Below are 14,513 nucleotides of genomic sequence, written 5' to 3' on the forward strand. Positions count from 1 at the left end.
TTTTGGGCTTTGGTCAAATTTATTAAACACAGTCAAGGGATACAAATGCTTAATTTTCAACATTCGCCCACTCAAACATTTAATACATTCAAACATAAGGAAAAACATGATATGATACAATCAGTAAATGATTTATATTTACACCAATACAGAAATAAAGAGAAACTGTTGGTAATATACATGCCTCAATTGAAGTGTTATATTAATCATGTGAACATTATGAGTGACAAATCATGTGGAATGACAGCTCCTCTCCTGTTCTGGATAGTAAATATTTCATATGAATGGGATCCTCCAACTCGGGCTAAAAGGTAGAACCTAATTTGATCAGTCACGGAACATGGACCCGGTTCTCCTCACGAGACAGCACTATAGCTGCCATTAAGGGAATTTCACACCTAAAAAAATTATATCTGTCACATCAAAATAAAACAGGTGCCATCACTAAGGGCTCATCTATATGAATGAATGGATGAGAATTACTAAAAACCTGAGTTCCTATTTATTAATACAAAGAGCAGTCTACTCCTTCAGAACAGACAGAGGGCACTGTGGTTCAGGGTGTGGTGTAGACTCTAGAGTAGACTTATGTAGCAAAGTGCTGAGGTATACAGGAGTAAGGCCAGCTGGCCTGTGAAAAAGTAAGGTTCTCATTGGCTAATTTGGGCCAGCCGCACATTGGGTTGCCGTTCGTATGTCTTGCGAATCGCTTCGATGGACTCAATGAGGGATTTGAAAGATGGCCTTCTCGCGGGGTCAAAGTCCCAACAATGCTGCATCAACATGCGAACCTGTTGAAAACAAAGACAGGTTTGTTTCCCTAGGTGCATCTGGCTTACAGAAATAATGAAGACTGAGTGTTTAGCTGTATGCTTTACCTCGCTAGGACAGTCTCGGGGGCAGGGCAACCTATTGTGTTTCTCCAGCAGCTTGATCAGCACCATCACCGTCATCTGACCCCGCACGTTACCCATCATCTGAACGAACTTCTATAATTTTTTTTTTTTTTAAACGCACACGTCACAATTAATACACTCAGCAAACCACACACTGACTGCATCATAATTATGTAAAGGGTTGGTGGCCTTGATTAAATGGATCATGCGGATTTAGACGGAGACGGAGGGTGTCATTTCGTACCACTGGAGGGCTCTGACGATATTCACCGTGGGTCAGGACCTCATAGAGCGTCACGCCAAAGGACCAAATGTCTGAAGAGAAGGAAAACTTGCTCTCCTTCAGACACTCAATTGCATACCTGTAAAATAAAGTCAAAGGTTACTGTAAGACACCTTTTTATGCACACATCTGGACTCTAAATTAGCAGCCCAGAGCCCAGCAGGGAAGTAATTACTCAATGGCTCCAGGACTCACCAGAACACAGGACTGTCTCCATCCTCACGCACGCGGTAGTAAACATCTCCCTCTGGGATGTATTTGGTAAGGCCAAAGTCCCCGATCTTCACCAGATGATCATTCTCCACCAGTACGTTCCGGGCAGCCAAGTCCCGGTGGATGTATCGCTTCGAGTGCAGGTAATCCATCCCCTTAAAAAGTAAAAAAAGCAGAAGGAGCAGGAGGAGAGATGAGGGAGACCAAGGTGAAAGAGAGTAGCGGTTAGAGAAGAAAATAGAGTACTTTAATCTATTGTTGTTTAAAACAATACTCCAATATTGGATAGCAAATCTTTAACTTGAACCCAAACAGTGTACCTGCTACAGAACTAAACAGAACCCTAGAAGGAATCTAGATTACATATATCTTTAAATTACCAGCCCCCCGTGCAGTGCTCTTGTCTCACCTGGCAGATCTGCTGTGCAAAGAGGAGGCTGTGAGCCACGCCCAGGCGGTGTTTGACTAGGTACTCTCTGAGGCTACCCAGCGGTAGAAACTCCATAATCAGCTGCACCGTCTGCCCTCCTGTAGAGACAACGAAACAGGCATTTACAGCAGTCACTCATACATACAAATGCTACCCTACACATGTAAATGTGAACAGATGCTGGAAACCCCCCACACATGAACATGTCATATGTAGGAAGGAGCCAAGCAAGAAATGTAATAAACAAGCATTGTATGAAAATGAGACTGCCAGTCATATACAGCAAGTGGATGGCAGACAGGTGAGCTTGGCTGGATCACATGCCACTCACCCAGCTCAGAGCAGCAGCCCTTGTACTTGACTATGTTGCCGTGGTAAAGAGACTTGAGGATCTCAATCTCCTTCATCCAGCCTTCACGGAGATGGCTGCCTCCCTCATGCTTCAGGGCCTTCACTGCTACATAGTCCCCTGTCCCGTCGTTGGCTGGGTCATACACATAGAGAATCACCTTCCCAAAGTGACCCTGGAGACAAAGAGAGAGATCACAAAGCATTCTCTCAGTGAGAGGGAGGCCAGGGAATAATGTTTTACATAATGCTAGTAGATCACAAAGTACAACAGAAGATGAAGAGCATAGAGGTGTTTATAAGAGTCACGTTGTCCTGCGGGGAAATTAACTCACCTCTCCTAAGTCCCGGATCTTTTTCAAGTAGCGTTTAAGGAAAACGTTGGGGTCAGCGTCCGGGAGAGACTCCAGGGGGGATATGTCAGGATCTGATCAGAAACCAGGAGAGCAACATTAAAGTAACACTAATCAACCACAAAAATGTGGTCAATCTAAATGCTAGAGGAGGAAACGGAGAGAAACAGACTGTGATCCAAAGAATAAAAGGAGAGGACATACTCTTGATCTGTAGTTCAGTGAGCTCTCGAAGCACAGTGCGGAAGGACGGCCTCTCCCGGGGTTCGTAGGTCAAACACATGCTAATGAAGCTGGCCAGTTCCTGCGACGAGGGCTCGGTGAGGCGACTCCGCGTCTCGTAGAAACGCTCTTTCTGTTGGCAGGAGAGAGGTCAGGGGTCAGCATGAATCACAGGCATGGTAAGCGGATGGCAGAAGGGCAGTGACGATAGGGCCGTAGGTACCTCAGTGAGCGTGCTGCCACTCATGGGCAAATCTCCATTGTTGCAGATCTCCAGCAGTGTGGCTCCAAAGCTCCACTGGTCGGCAGCACTGCCGAATGGGGCACCACTTGGCACACACTCCGGGGCGATCCATGGGATTCGCTCGACACGCTCTGTAGGGCATAGAGACAGTCTAAGTCAGACCAGGCTATATAATACCACTACATTCAGTAGGTTCATGAATCACATGGTCTCACAACACAAACTAAATAACCTCTAAAGCCTTCCTGCTAAGTGTCAATATGATGGCAAGTGCAAGACAACCAGGAAGTGGGCCTCACAGCAACCAGGAAGTGGGCCTCACAGCAACCAGGAAGTGGTTTGCATAGGGCTTCTTGTGACTCAATCTGATCTAAAAGAATGAAGACCAAGCAAAATCACCAGAGACGGAAATTGAGGGTTGACAAAATAACTCACTGTGGAGAGATTCTATTTATCATGTAGTGAGTGTTGCCCAACACGGAAGTGGTCTGGTAGGAACTAACTGTTTTATTGGTCAAGTAGGAACTAACCTTCTCTGGACAGCACGCTGAGGGCGATGCCTGGATCGCTCAGCTTGACGAAGGGAAAGGAGCCCTCCTCCAGACCACGGCGAGCCACCAGAATGTTTTTGGCACAGACGTTACCATGTACCAGTTGTTTAGTCTCCTGCAGTAACCAGGTGGTAGAGGTAACAACATAAAGAACATTCAGGACACTCAATAGTGGGACATGAGGGTTGGCAATACATTAACTATGGACACAAGGGTTTACAGTTTGAAACGGAGGGACTATCACAGAAGATTGTTGTTGTCATTGTTTCATACAATGAGTGAGGAGTAATCTTTGTTTGTTGTGATGTGAGGGTATCAGGCTGACTTACGAGGTAGCTCAGGGCACTGGCCAGCTGTTTGGCTACAGTAAATTTCCACTGAGGAGTGACCAGAGCCCTTTCCCTTCGCAGGAACACATCCAGAGGCCCAAACTCCACAAACTCCTCCACCATGATGTCTGCAGACAGGTCAAAGACAAGGATTATTATCAAGGATCACACCACTTACTGTTAGAGATGACCGACACTTCACTGTATTGAGTCTAATTTAAAGGCTATGGTTTGGCTGAGAGTCAGGCTTGTGGTTGTACTGTACACCAGTCCTGTTGCCTAGTAATTCAAACAACCAATACAATTAACCTTCTGAGAGGGAAGTGTCAGTGCTGAAGAAGGAAGTTGTGAGGTTGAGTAGTGCCATGGTGACTTACTCTCAGATCCTTTGACAGACACTCCGTGTACAAAGACCAGGTGACTGTGAGATACTTGGCTCATCAGACTGGCTGTTTCAAAGAACGCCTACGAGAGGACAGGAAAGAGGAAGGATTATCATGACATTGTAAACAAAGGTTCACATTCAACAGAGTTGGTAAGGTTACTCATCACGCAATCAATTCCTGTAAGAGGATAATGATACATTAATGGTAACTCACTAACGCTATGTCCTTGTGGCTCTGGTCCAAGATCTTAAGAACCACTCGGATCTCTTTGCGATCAGTAAGATTGTTGTTCCACTTGTCCTCCTCATCCTCCTCCTCCACTCCGCCCCACACCAACAGACTGCCCGAGTAGATGTTGGTCCTGGTCCCACGGCCCAGATGCTGCTCCTAAGCACAGGGACAAACAGACATACAGCCATTTTAGAAGTACTGGGTACAAACCGGACAAAGATAGAGAAGAGCATCAGTGTTCAGTAGGGAAAAATGTATTGGAATTTTGTGAAACTGGGAGGTACCGCTGCAAAGTGTTTCGCTACGGTGTGCCCTACTGAATATAACCCAGGTGAAACACACACAAAGGAAGGCGCTGACAGAGAGATGTATAGAAGAGAAGAATGCCCTCTCTCTCACCTGGGTGATCTCCTTGTCTTTGATCTGATGGAACCTCAGCTGAGTCAGACAGAGGGCCACAGAGTCAGGCTGAACACACTGGTCCGCACCCTGCCTCATCACCAAGAGGTTGGACAGTTCTGCAGCACACAAACACTCATTTAAATACAGTATAGGAAAACATGGACACACAACACAACACTTCCTTACAGAATAACATCTCTGTACATATGTTGAGCTGTTGTATGTTAGGGTCAGAACAACACCAATGCACATCTACAAAAAACACATCACACACAAACTAACCTGCAGGTCGGGGTAGGCAGCATTTCTTCACAGTGAAATTGTCCGTGCCAGACTTGAGCACAAAGGTCTTGAGGCTGTCGGTGAGCTCCTTGACACTGGAGAACTCCCGGTCCCAGCCTTCCAGAGCAAACACTGAACCACTATGCAGGATCCTGAACTGCTTGTGGATTGCAGCTTGTCCATCCTACAGGAAGCCAGCAAAGACACACACATGCATCCAAATATATAACTTCTACTGACATTGTATTGCTTTTTATATTTTTGGACTCTACATTTCCCATGTTCCTCGTCCTTCAGGGCTTGGTGTGGAGGCACTTTTACCTGACTCTTGTTTAGAACAGCTAATATGATGCGGTGGTAGTCGAGGACGCTCCAGCGCACAAGAAAGGCTCCCTCTGCAACGGCTTCCTTCCTCAGTCTCTGCAGCACAAAGTCATCACTGAAAAAGACAGTCAGAATTGTAGTGGGAGCCAGGGCAGTGTGTGTGTGTGTGTGTGTGTGTGTTACTCACTTCATTGGTCCATGGAGGCCATTGGTGGCACTGAGCACTACTCTGGGCGGAGCCACCTCGTGACACAGGTAGTGGTGTGCGTCTGCAGTAAGCCGGAAGTACCCGTCCAGGAGGGAGACGAAAGACAGAGCCTCAAGGCTGGAATTCATTTGAACCTCCTACACACATATAAACACATCATCCTCAGAAAACACCACCTACACACATTTCGCAGTCAGATACTCCGCTTCCATACAGACATACATCATATAGTAAGATGCAACTTCACACACACACACAAACCTAACTTGAGATCTGCACACTTGACTTAGGTTTTCGCATAAATCATGCACTGTTGTCAATGGGGGATTTGCACAAAACATTGAGCTACGTGTGTGTATGTCGAGATACGTTTGGGGCCCAACAGAAAGCAGTTGAGAGGCAGGTGCTCGAACCATAGAGAAGTTGTCCTGTTTAATGATGCTGACGTTGGCTCCAGTGATGGTGATGTGGGAGATTTCAGGGAAGTCGCAGAAAGACGTCCATGTGTCAGAGGATTTAGGTTCTTGCTGGAGAGGCGATTGCTTCACACTTTTCCGATTCCCTAAGTAATCGTTCCCAAAGTAACTGTTGGGCTGGGCCTAGAATGGATAGACACAATTTACAGAGCATCCCACAGAAGGCATACTACCAGAAACACACAAAGGCAACTCACAGTTCTAACTAGCAGTCAAAGAGCTTGATAGACATCCAATGAGACAGACAGACATACCTTCTGCACCGTGATCTTCCTCCACTGAATCCCCTTGGTACCAGACACCATGACCTCATGCATGACCTGAGGGCCAAAGTTCTCAGGGTCAGAGGCCCCGTGAGCGTGGCTAGTGTTGAGGTAGGAGCCGCTCCCGTCGCCCCCGTCCTTCCTCAGCTCCAGGTGGGCCGTGAGGAAGGTCTCGGTGCCGAAGCGGGGGGCTAGGTGCTCCAGAGTAGACAGGTATTTAAACATGACCTTCTGGGAGCCCAGGCGTCCTAAGTCCACAGTCTGCTCCTGGAAGGTCTTCACAAAGTCAGCAAACACACGCCGGATACGGATCTTCGTCAGGAAGTTGTCCCTCGCTATGTGTCTGGAGAAGGATCTCGGAATGCAGCGCAGGAAGCTACAGTATGGCAAGGGGAATAAGGAAGTAAATCAAAACATTACGGCTGTGTTTGTAAAGGCACTAGTTTCCCTATATAATGCACTAGTTTTGATAGTGAATAAGGTACCATTTTCAACACAGCCTCAGACTATAGTAATATATGAAACCTTGTCAAAGCCCTTCCTAAAGCAATGCACCCATCCCCTCTGACTCATGGCTTACCTGACAGACTTGGCCACTTCCTGTAGCGTGCAGCCTGAGCACAGGGCCTGGTGAGAGAGGTGCAGCACAGCCATCCCCAGACTCTCATTCTTAAAGCTACTCAACTCTTCTTTTCCTTGAGCATCCTCCATCGGCGTGACATCATTCACAAAATCAAACTTTGCCTAAGAGAAACAAAAGGGAAATGACTTATTTCACAATATTAAAATGTCCATGTGACAGGAATATTATGCTAATGCACACTTCCACAGGAATATATGAATACAAACACATTTTGGATAAAACACGCCTCATTCTGAAACTCACCTGGCAAAAGAGGTATTCCAGGGAGGTCATTTCTAGTAGAGGTGAGCCCCCGTGCTCTGTCCCTGACCGTGGGGCATATCGCGCCACTGACGGCTCCTTCTCACTCAACCCATGCCAGTTCCGAAAGTAAAACCTGGGAACAGAAAGAGAAAATTCCCTATATAAATATGCCTGTACGTAAAAGCATACAGTGCATCGTCGACCCATACAAACCAATTCTAACTCTCTCACACACACACACACTATAAAAACAGTTGGCTGGTATGCCCTCGCCCTTCTGAGCGGTCGGCTGTGAATGCCCTCACCCGCTAGCACAATTATACTGACTGGGATTTGGGTTCTGACCTTCCACAGGATGTTCATACAGAACAATGCTAATGCTTCTCTGGGTTCTGATCCTCCACAGGATGTCCGCTCAGAACAATGCTGATGCTTCTCTGGGTTCTGATACTCCACAGGATGTCCGCTCTGAACAATGCTGATGCTTCTCAGGGTTCTGATACTCCACAGGATGTCCGCTCAGAACAATGCTGATGCTTCTCTGGGTTCTGATACTCCACAGGATGTCCGCTCTGAACAATGCTGATGCTTCTCTGGGTTCTGATACTCCACAGGATGTCCGCTCAGAACAATGCTGATGCTTCTCTGGGTTCTGATACTCCACAGGATGTCCGCTCAGAACAATGCTGATGCTTCTCTGGGTTCTGATACTCCACAGGATGTCTGCTCTGAACAATGCTGATGCTTCTCTGGGTTCTGATCCTCCACAGGATGTCCGCTCAGAACAATGCTGATGCTTCTCAGGGTTCTGATCCTCCACAAGATGTCCGGTCAGAACAATTGTTTTATTTTATTTCTCCTTTATTTAACCAGGTAGGCCAGTTGAGAACAAGTTCTCATTTACAACTGCGACCTGGCCAAGATAAAGCAAAGCGACAAAAACAACAACACAGTTACACATAAACAAACGTACAGTCAATAACACAAAATAAAAATAGAAAAATCTATGTACAGTGTGTGCAGATGTAGAAGAGTAGGGAGGTAAGGCCCTAGAGGCGAAAATAATTACAATTTAGCATTAATACTGGAGTGATAGATGTGCAGATGATGATGTGCAAGTGAGATACTGGGGTGCAAAAGAGCAAGAGGGTAAGTAATAATATGGGGATGAGGTAGTCGGGTGTGCTATTTACAGATGGGCTATGTACAGGTGCAGTGATCGGTAAGCTGCTCTGACAGCTGATGCTTAAAGTTAGAGAGGGAGACATAAGACTCCAGCTTGCATTTATTCCAATCATTGGCAGCAGAGAACTGGAAGGAAAGGCGGCCAAAGGAGGAATTGGCTTTGGGGGTGACCAGTGAAATATACCTGCTGGAGCGCGTGCTACGGGTGGGTGTTGCTATGGTGACCAGTGAGCTGAGATAAGGCGGGGCTTTACCGAGCAAAGATTTATAGATGACCTGGAGCCAGTGGGTTTGGCGACGGATATGTAGTGAGGGCCAGCCAACGAGAGCATACAGATCGCAGTGGTGGGTAGTATATGGGGCTTTGGTGATAAAACGGATGGCACTGCGATAGACTACATCCATCACAGAATGATGATGCTTCTCTGGGTTCTGACCCTCCACAGGATGTCCGGTCAGAACAATGACGATGCTTCTCTTTTCAGGGTTTTAATTTCCTTTTCCTCTTCACACACTTCTGGTCATATAACATGAATCTAGGTGGAATAGTACTTGTGTTACTCCGAATGAATTATGGTTGTTTTGATGCACGCACCACATTCAGGTATTCTTGTTGCTGTCCACAATAAAAATCGATGTCAGAAATGTGCGTCTTCTTTCTTCGGACAAAGATAACACTCTGACCTGAGTGGGTGCAGTGTCCAGTTGCGCCTTTCCAAGAGCTCTGATTGGTTGGGAACGGCAGGGCTAACTAAGGTAGGCTGAACAGCCAAACTAACGGGACTCAAGGGAAAATGAAGGGAGTGTGAGGGAAATGTAGGTTGAAAGGAGGGGACGGGATGGCCTTTTTTAAACACACACACACACGCACACACTAACCTCATGCGATAATGGAGTGTCAGGCTTGTCTGCTCTTCTGGGTTGAAAAAATGGTTGGGACTGTACCAGCAGTGGGATTCAGGGTCATACATGGAAAACAGGACATGGCACAGTGGAGTGATACCTAGGGGGACAGATATATAGGTTACGCACACCTTGGATTCACCCTTTCAATGACATACAGTGCATTCAGAAAGTACACTTTTCACTTTTTCCACATTTTGTTACGGTACAGCCTTATTCTAAAGTGGATTAAATTAAAAAAATGTCCTCATCAATCTACACACAAAACTCCATAATGACAAAGTGAAAATAGGTTTTTATGACATTTTTGCAAATGTAAAAACAAAAAACTCTAATACATTATTTACATAAGTATTCAGACCCTTTGCTATGAGACTCGAAATTGAGCCCAGGTGCATCCTGTTTCCATTGATCATCTTTGAGAAGTTTTATTCAACTTGATTGGAGTCCACCTGTGTTAAATTCAATTGATTGGACATGATTTAGAAAGGCACACACCTGTCTATATAAGGTCGCCCAGTTGACAGTGCATGCCAGAGCAAAAACCAAGCCATGAGGTCGAAGGAATTGTACATAGAGCTCCGAGACAGGCTTGTGTCGAGGCACAGATCTGGGGAAGGGTACCAAAACCTTTCTGCAGCTTTGAAGGTCCCCAAGAACACAGTGGCCTCCATCATTCTTAAATGGAAGAAGTTTGGAAACAGGACTCTAGGACTCTTCCTAGAGCTGGCCGCCCAGCCAAACTGAGCAATCGGGGGAGTAGGGCCTTGGTCAGGGAGGTGACCAAGAACCCGATGGTCACTCTGACAGAGCTCTAGAGTTCCTCTGTGGAGATGGGAGAAACTTCCAGAAGGACAACCATCTCTGCAGCAATCCGCTAAATCAGACCTTTGTGGTAGAGTGGCCAGATGGAAGCCACTCCTCAGTAGAAGGCACATTAAATCCTGCTTGGAGTTTGCCAAAAGGCACCTAAAGCCTCTCAGACCATGAGAAACTAGATCCTCTGGTCTGATGAAACCAAGATTGAACTCTTGGGCCTGAATACCAAGCATCACGTTTGGAGTAGAGGTCGACCGATTATGATTTTTCAACGCCGATACCGATACCGATTATTGGAGGACCAAAAAAAGCCGATACCGATTAATCGGACGATTTTTAAAAATGTATTTGTAATAATGACAATTACAACAATACTGAATAAACACTTATTTTAACTTAATATAATACATCAATAAAATCAATTTATCCTCAAATAAATAATGAAACATGTTCAATTTGGTTTAAATAATGCAAAAACAAAGTGTTGGAGAAGAAAGTAAAAGTGCAATATGTGCCATGTAAGAAAGCTACTGTTTAAGTTCCTTGCTCAGAACATGAGAACATATGAAAGCTGGTGGTTCCTTTTAACATGAGTCTTCAATATTCCCAGGTAAGAAGTTTTAGGGGTTAGTTATTATAGGAATTATAGGACTATTTCTCTCTATACCATTTTTATTTCATTAACCTTTGACTATTGGATGTTCTTATAGGAACTTTAGTATTGCCAGTGTAACAGTATAGCTTCCATCCCTCTCCTCGCTCCTACCTGGGCTCGAACCAGGAACACAACGACAACAGCCACCCTCGAAGCAGCGTTACCCAAGCAGAGCAAGGGGAATAACTACTCCAAGTCTCAGAGCGAGTGACGTTTGAAACGCTATTAGCGCGCACCCCGCTAACTAGCTAGCCATTTCACATCGGTTACACCAGCCTAATCTCGGGAGTTGATAGGCTTGAAGCACAGCGAAGAGCTTCTGGCAAAACGCAGGAAAGTGCTGTTTGAATGAATGCTTACGAGCCTGCTGCTGCCTACCATCGCTCAGTCAGACTGCTCTATCAAATCATAGACTTAGTTATAACATAATAACACACAGAAATACGAGCCTTAGGTCATTAATATGGTCGAATCCGGAAACTATCATCTCGAAAACAAGACATTTATTCTTTCAGTGAAATACGGAACCGTTCCGTATTTTATCTAACGGGTGGCATCCATAAGTCTAAATATTCCTGTTACATTGCACAACCTTCAATGTTATGTCATAATTACGTAAAATTCTGGCAAATTAGGCAGCCCAAACTGTTGCATATACACTGACTCTGCGTGCAATGAACGCAAGAGAAGTGACACAATTTCACCTGGTTAATATTGCCTGCTAACCTGGATCTCTTTTAGCTAAATATGTAGGTTTAAAAATATATACTTCTGTGTATTGATTTTAAGAAAGGCATTGATGTTTATGGTTAGGTACACATTGGAGCAACGATATGCACCGCATCGATTATATGCAACGCAGGACACGCTAGATAAACTAGTAATATCATCAACCATGTGTAGTTAACTAGAGATTATGATTGATTGATTGAATGTTTTTTATAAGATAAGTTTAATGCTAGCTAGCAACTTACCATGGCTTCTACTGCATTCGCGTAACAGGCAGGCTCCTCGTGGAGTGCAATGTAATCAGGTGGTTAGAGCGTTGGACTAGTTAACTGTAAGGTTGCAAGATTGAGGTAAAAAGGTACAAATCTGTCGTTCTGCCCCTGAACGAGGCAGTTAACCCACCGTTCCTAGGCCGTCATTGAAAATAAGAATGTGTTCTTAACTGACTTGCCTAGTTAAATAAAGATTAAATAAAGGTGTAAAAAATAAAAAAATATTTTTTTTAAATCGACCAAATCGGTGTCCAAAAATACTGATTTCCGATTGTTATGAAAACTTGAAATCGGCCCTAATTAATCGACCTCTAGTTTGGAGGAAACCTGGCACCCTCCCTACGGTGAAGCATGGTGGTGGCAGCAATATGCTGTAGGGATGTTCTTCAGCAGTAGGGACTGGGAGACTAGTCAGAATCGAGGGAAAGATGAACAGAGCAAAGTACATTGTTGATGAAAACCTGCTCCAGAGCGCTCAGGACCTCAGACTGGGGTGAAAGTTCACCTTCCAACAGGACAATGACTCTAAGCACACAGCCAAGACAATGCAGGAGTAGCTTCGGGACAAGTCGATGAATGTCCGCAGAGAAGAATGGGAGAAACTCCCCTGATACTGGTGTGCCAAGCTTGTAGCGTCATACCCAAGAAGACCCAAGGCTGTAATTGCTGCCAAAGGTGCTTCAACAAAGTACTGAGTAAAGGGTCTGAATACTTATGTAAATGTGATATTTCAGTTTTTTTTTTATACATTTGCAAGCATTTCTAAAAACCTGTTTCTGCTTAATCATTATGGGGTAATGTGTAAGATTTATGAGGAAAATAAACTATTGAATCCATTTTAGAATAAGGCTGTAACGTAACAAAATGTGGGAAAAGTGATGGGGTCTGAATACTTTCCCGAATGCCCTGTAAAACCCAGATTCCTGGAGTCATCAACTCAAACACACCCTTACGTGCCAGGCTGCCAATGTCCTCAAACATGAGCAAACAGAACACCACACAGCTAACCGGAGAGCCCTAAATTCTTTCTCAATACTCACACAAAATATTGTTTCATGAAAAAAATAAATGGCACTTGTTCTTACCCACAGTCTGTGCTGCAGAGATGGAAAGCTCCTCAGCTGTCACTTTACCCTCTGTGTGGGTCAGATAGCGCTCCCCTCCCTTGGTCCAAAACAGATAGACATGGACGCCTGGTCCCTGAGGAGGCTCACACTGGCCTGTGGATGACCCTGTCCTGGTACTCTTGGAGTGGCCACTTCGAGACATCATGGACCAGGCTGGGTCACCACACCTGTCCCAGGGAGGAAGTAAGAGAAAAGTATTTCACTGTAATCAATTACATGGTAACAAATCCAGAGAACAATTAAGGACATGCGTTTTATACTTTATACATGGGTTTTGTTAATATCAACAACAAAATGTATACTCAAATACAATGTAAGCCTTATTGTAGCGAGTAAGCACATCTGGATCAAATAGATTTGTTACCATGTAATTGTTCAGCATTATTACCATGTTCTGAGAACTCGCGATATGATCCAATATTTTCTATTAAGGCCTTCCGGGTATTGCACATGAACATCAGTAAAGACGTAAATTTAACTATTAACATGACACGAAAATCCGGATATAATTTACCCAATGTTTCCACATCATTTTCTAAATCTATTCTCACCAATACATTAATCACTTCGTCATCGAACTGATTGCTCACGGATATGGTGGAATATAGCCTTATGTGTACTGTAAACAATTGTAAACCAGAGGCAGAAAGCCTACTTCCTATAATACTGATATAGTATGCTTTATCCGCCAATGCCGGGTATTTGTAAATTGTATTGCACATTTGTCAAACTACAGGTTTCTTACCATTTAGTTGCGTCCCTAAAACGTGTAGTTAGAAAATCCAATACAGGTTGAACCGAAGTCCACTCTTCGTATGATTTCCTAATGCGTGTTTCCCCTACTCCTACGCATTCCCGTGAAGCGCATAGATAGAGAAGTCAGCTACCAGACGAAAACACCGAAAGACACTTTTGGCCACTCCCCTTGAACCAGCTGTACTACAGTAGTCTTGTGGCATAGCTCAAATCAAGTCGTATTTATCACATGCGTCGAATACAACAGTTGTAGACCTTATCGTGAAATGCTTACTTACAATCCCTTAACCAACATTGCAGTTCAAGAAATACACTACCGTTCAAAAGTTTGGGGTCACTTATACATTTATTTGTTTTCCATGAAAACATACATGAAATGAGTTTCACAATGAATAGGAAATATAGTCAAGATGTTGACAAAGTTATAAATAATGATTTTTAATTGAAATAATAATTGTGTCTTTCAAACTTTGCTTTCATCAAAAAATCCTCAATTTGCAGTAATTACAGCCTTGCAGACGTTTGGCATTCTAGTTGTCAATTTGTTGAGGTAATCTGAAGAGATTTCACCCCATGCTTCCTGAAGCATCTCCCACAAATTGGATTGGCTTGATGGGCACTTCCTACAGTACCATATGGCCAAGCTGCACCCACAACAGCTCAGTAGGGTTGAGATCCGGTGACTGCTGGCCACTCCTTATAGACAGTTATTAGTTATTGCATAGTTTGGAGCTGTGCTT

At 44.5% G+C, this 14,513-nt stretch overlaps 1 protein-coding gene across 2 annotated transcripts; it reads right to left on the reverse strand.

Moving 5' to 3' along the window:
• Positions 1–4: 4 nt before the first annotated feature.
• Positions 5–13,879, reverse strand: LOC120034071 (non-receptor tyrosine-protein kinase TYK2-like). 2 transcript variants are annotated; one of them, XM_038980494.1, is made up of 24 exons: positions 13,763–13,879; positions 12,976–13,184; positions 9,392–9,515; positions 7,328–7,460; positions 7,022–7,185; positions 6,433–6,817; positions 6,116–6,301; positions 5,682–5,839; positions 5,492–5,609; positions 5,171–5,354; positions 4,886–5,004; positions 4,469–4,642; positions 4,247–4,334; positions 3,870–3,997; positions 3,520–3,655; positions 2,969–3,120; positions 2,728–2,878; positions 2,506–2,597; positions 2,154–2,346; positions 1,802–1,920; positions 1,375–1,547; positions 1,141–1,258; positions 879–989; positions 5–791 (listed from the first exon to the last, which is right to left on the reverse strand). In XM_038980494.1, the coding sequence occupies exons 2-24, from the start codon at positions 13,160–13,162 to the stop codon at positions 651–653; spliced, it is 3,534 nt and encodes a 1,177-aa protein (XP_038836422.1). In that variant the 5' UTR covers positions 13,163–13,184; positions 13,763–13,879; the 3' UTR covers positions 5–650. The 2 variants fall into 2 exon arrangements, with proteins under 2 accessions (XP_038836422.1, XP_038836423.1); XM_038980495.1 differs by lacking the exons at positions 12,976–13,184; positions 13,763–13,879 and adding an exon at positions 7,673–8,240 and having other exon boundaries at positions 9,392–9,490.
• Positions 13,880–14,513: the final 634 nt, after the last annotated feature.

This window comes from Salvelinus namaycush, chromosome 41 (genome assembly GCF_016432855.1).
Source record: "Salvelinus namaycush isolate Seneca chromosome 41, SaNama_1.0, whole genome shotgun sequence".
NCBI classification, from domain to species: domain Eukaryota; kingdom Metazoa; phylum Chordata; class Actinopteri; order Salmoniformes; family Salmonidae; genus Salvelinus; species Salvelinus namaycush.

What these genes read in the sequence shown, in the direction of transcription:
- LOC120034071 (XM_038980494.1), bottom strand. Translation starts at nt 13,162, where the DNA reads ATGATGTCTCGAAGTGGCCACTCCAAGAGTACCAGGACAGGGTCATCC. An exon ending in ACACTCCATTATCGCATGAG is followed by an intron (nt 7,461 to 9,391) that starts GTTAGTGTGTGC and finishes TTCTGTTCCCAG; the next exon opens with GTTTTACTTTCGGAACTGGC. An exon ending in TTGCACAGCAGATCTGCCAG is followed by an intron (nt 1,548 to 1,801) that starts GTGAGACAAGAG and finishes TTACTTTTTAAG; the next exon opens with GGGATGGATTACCTGCACTC.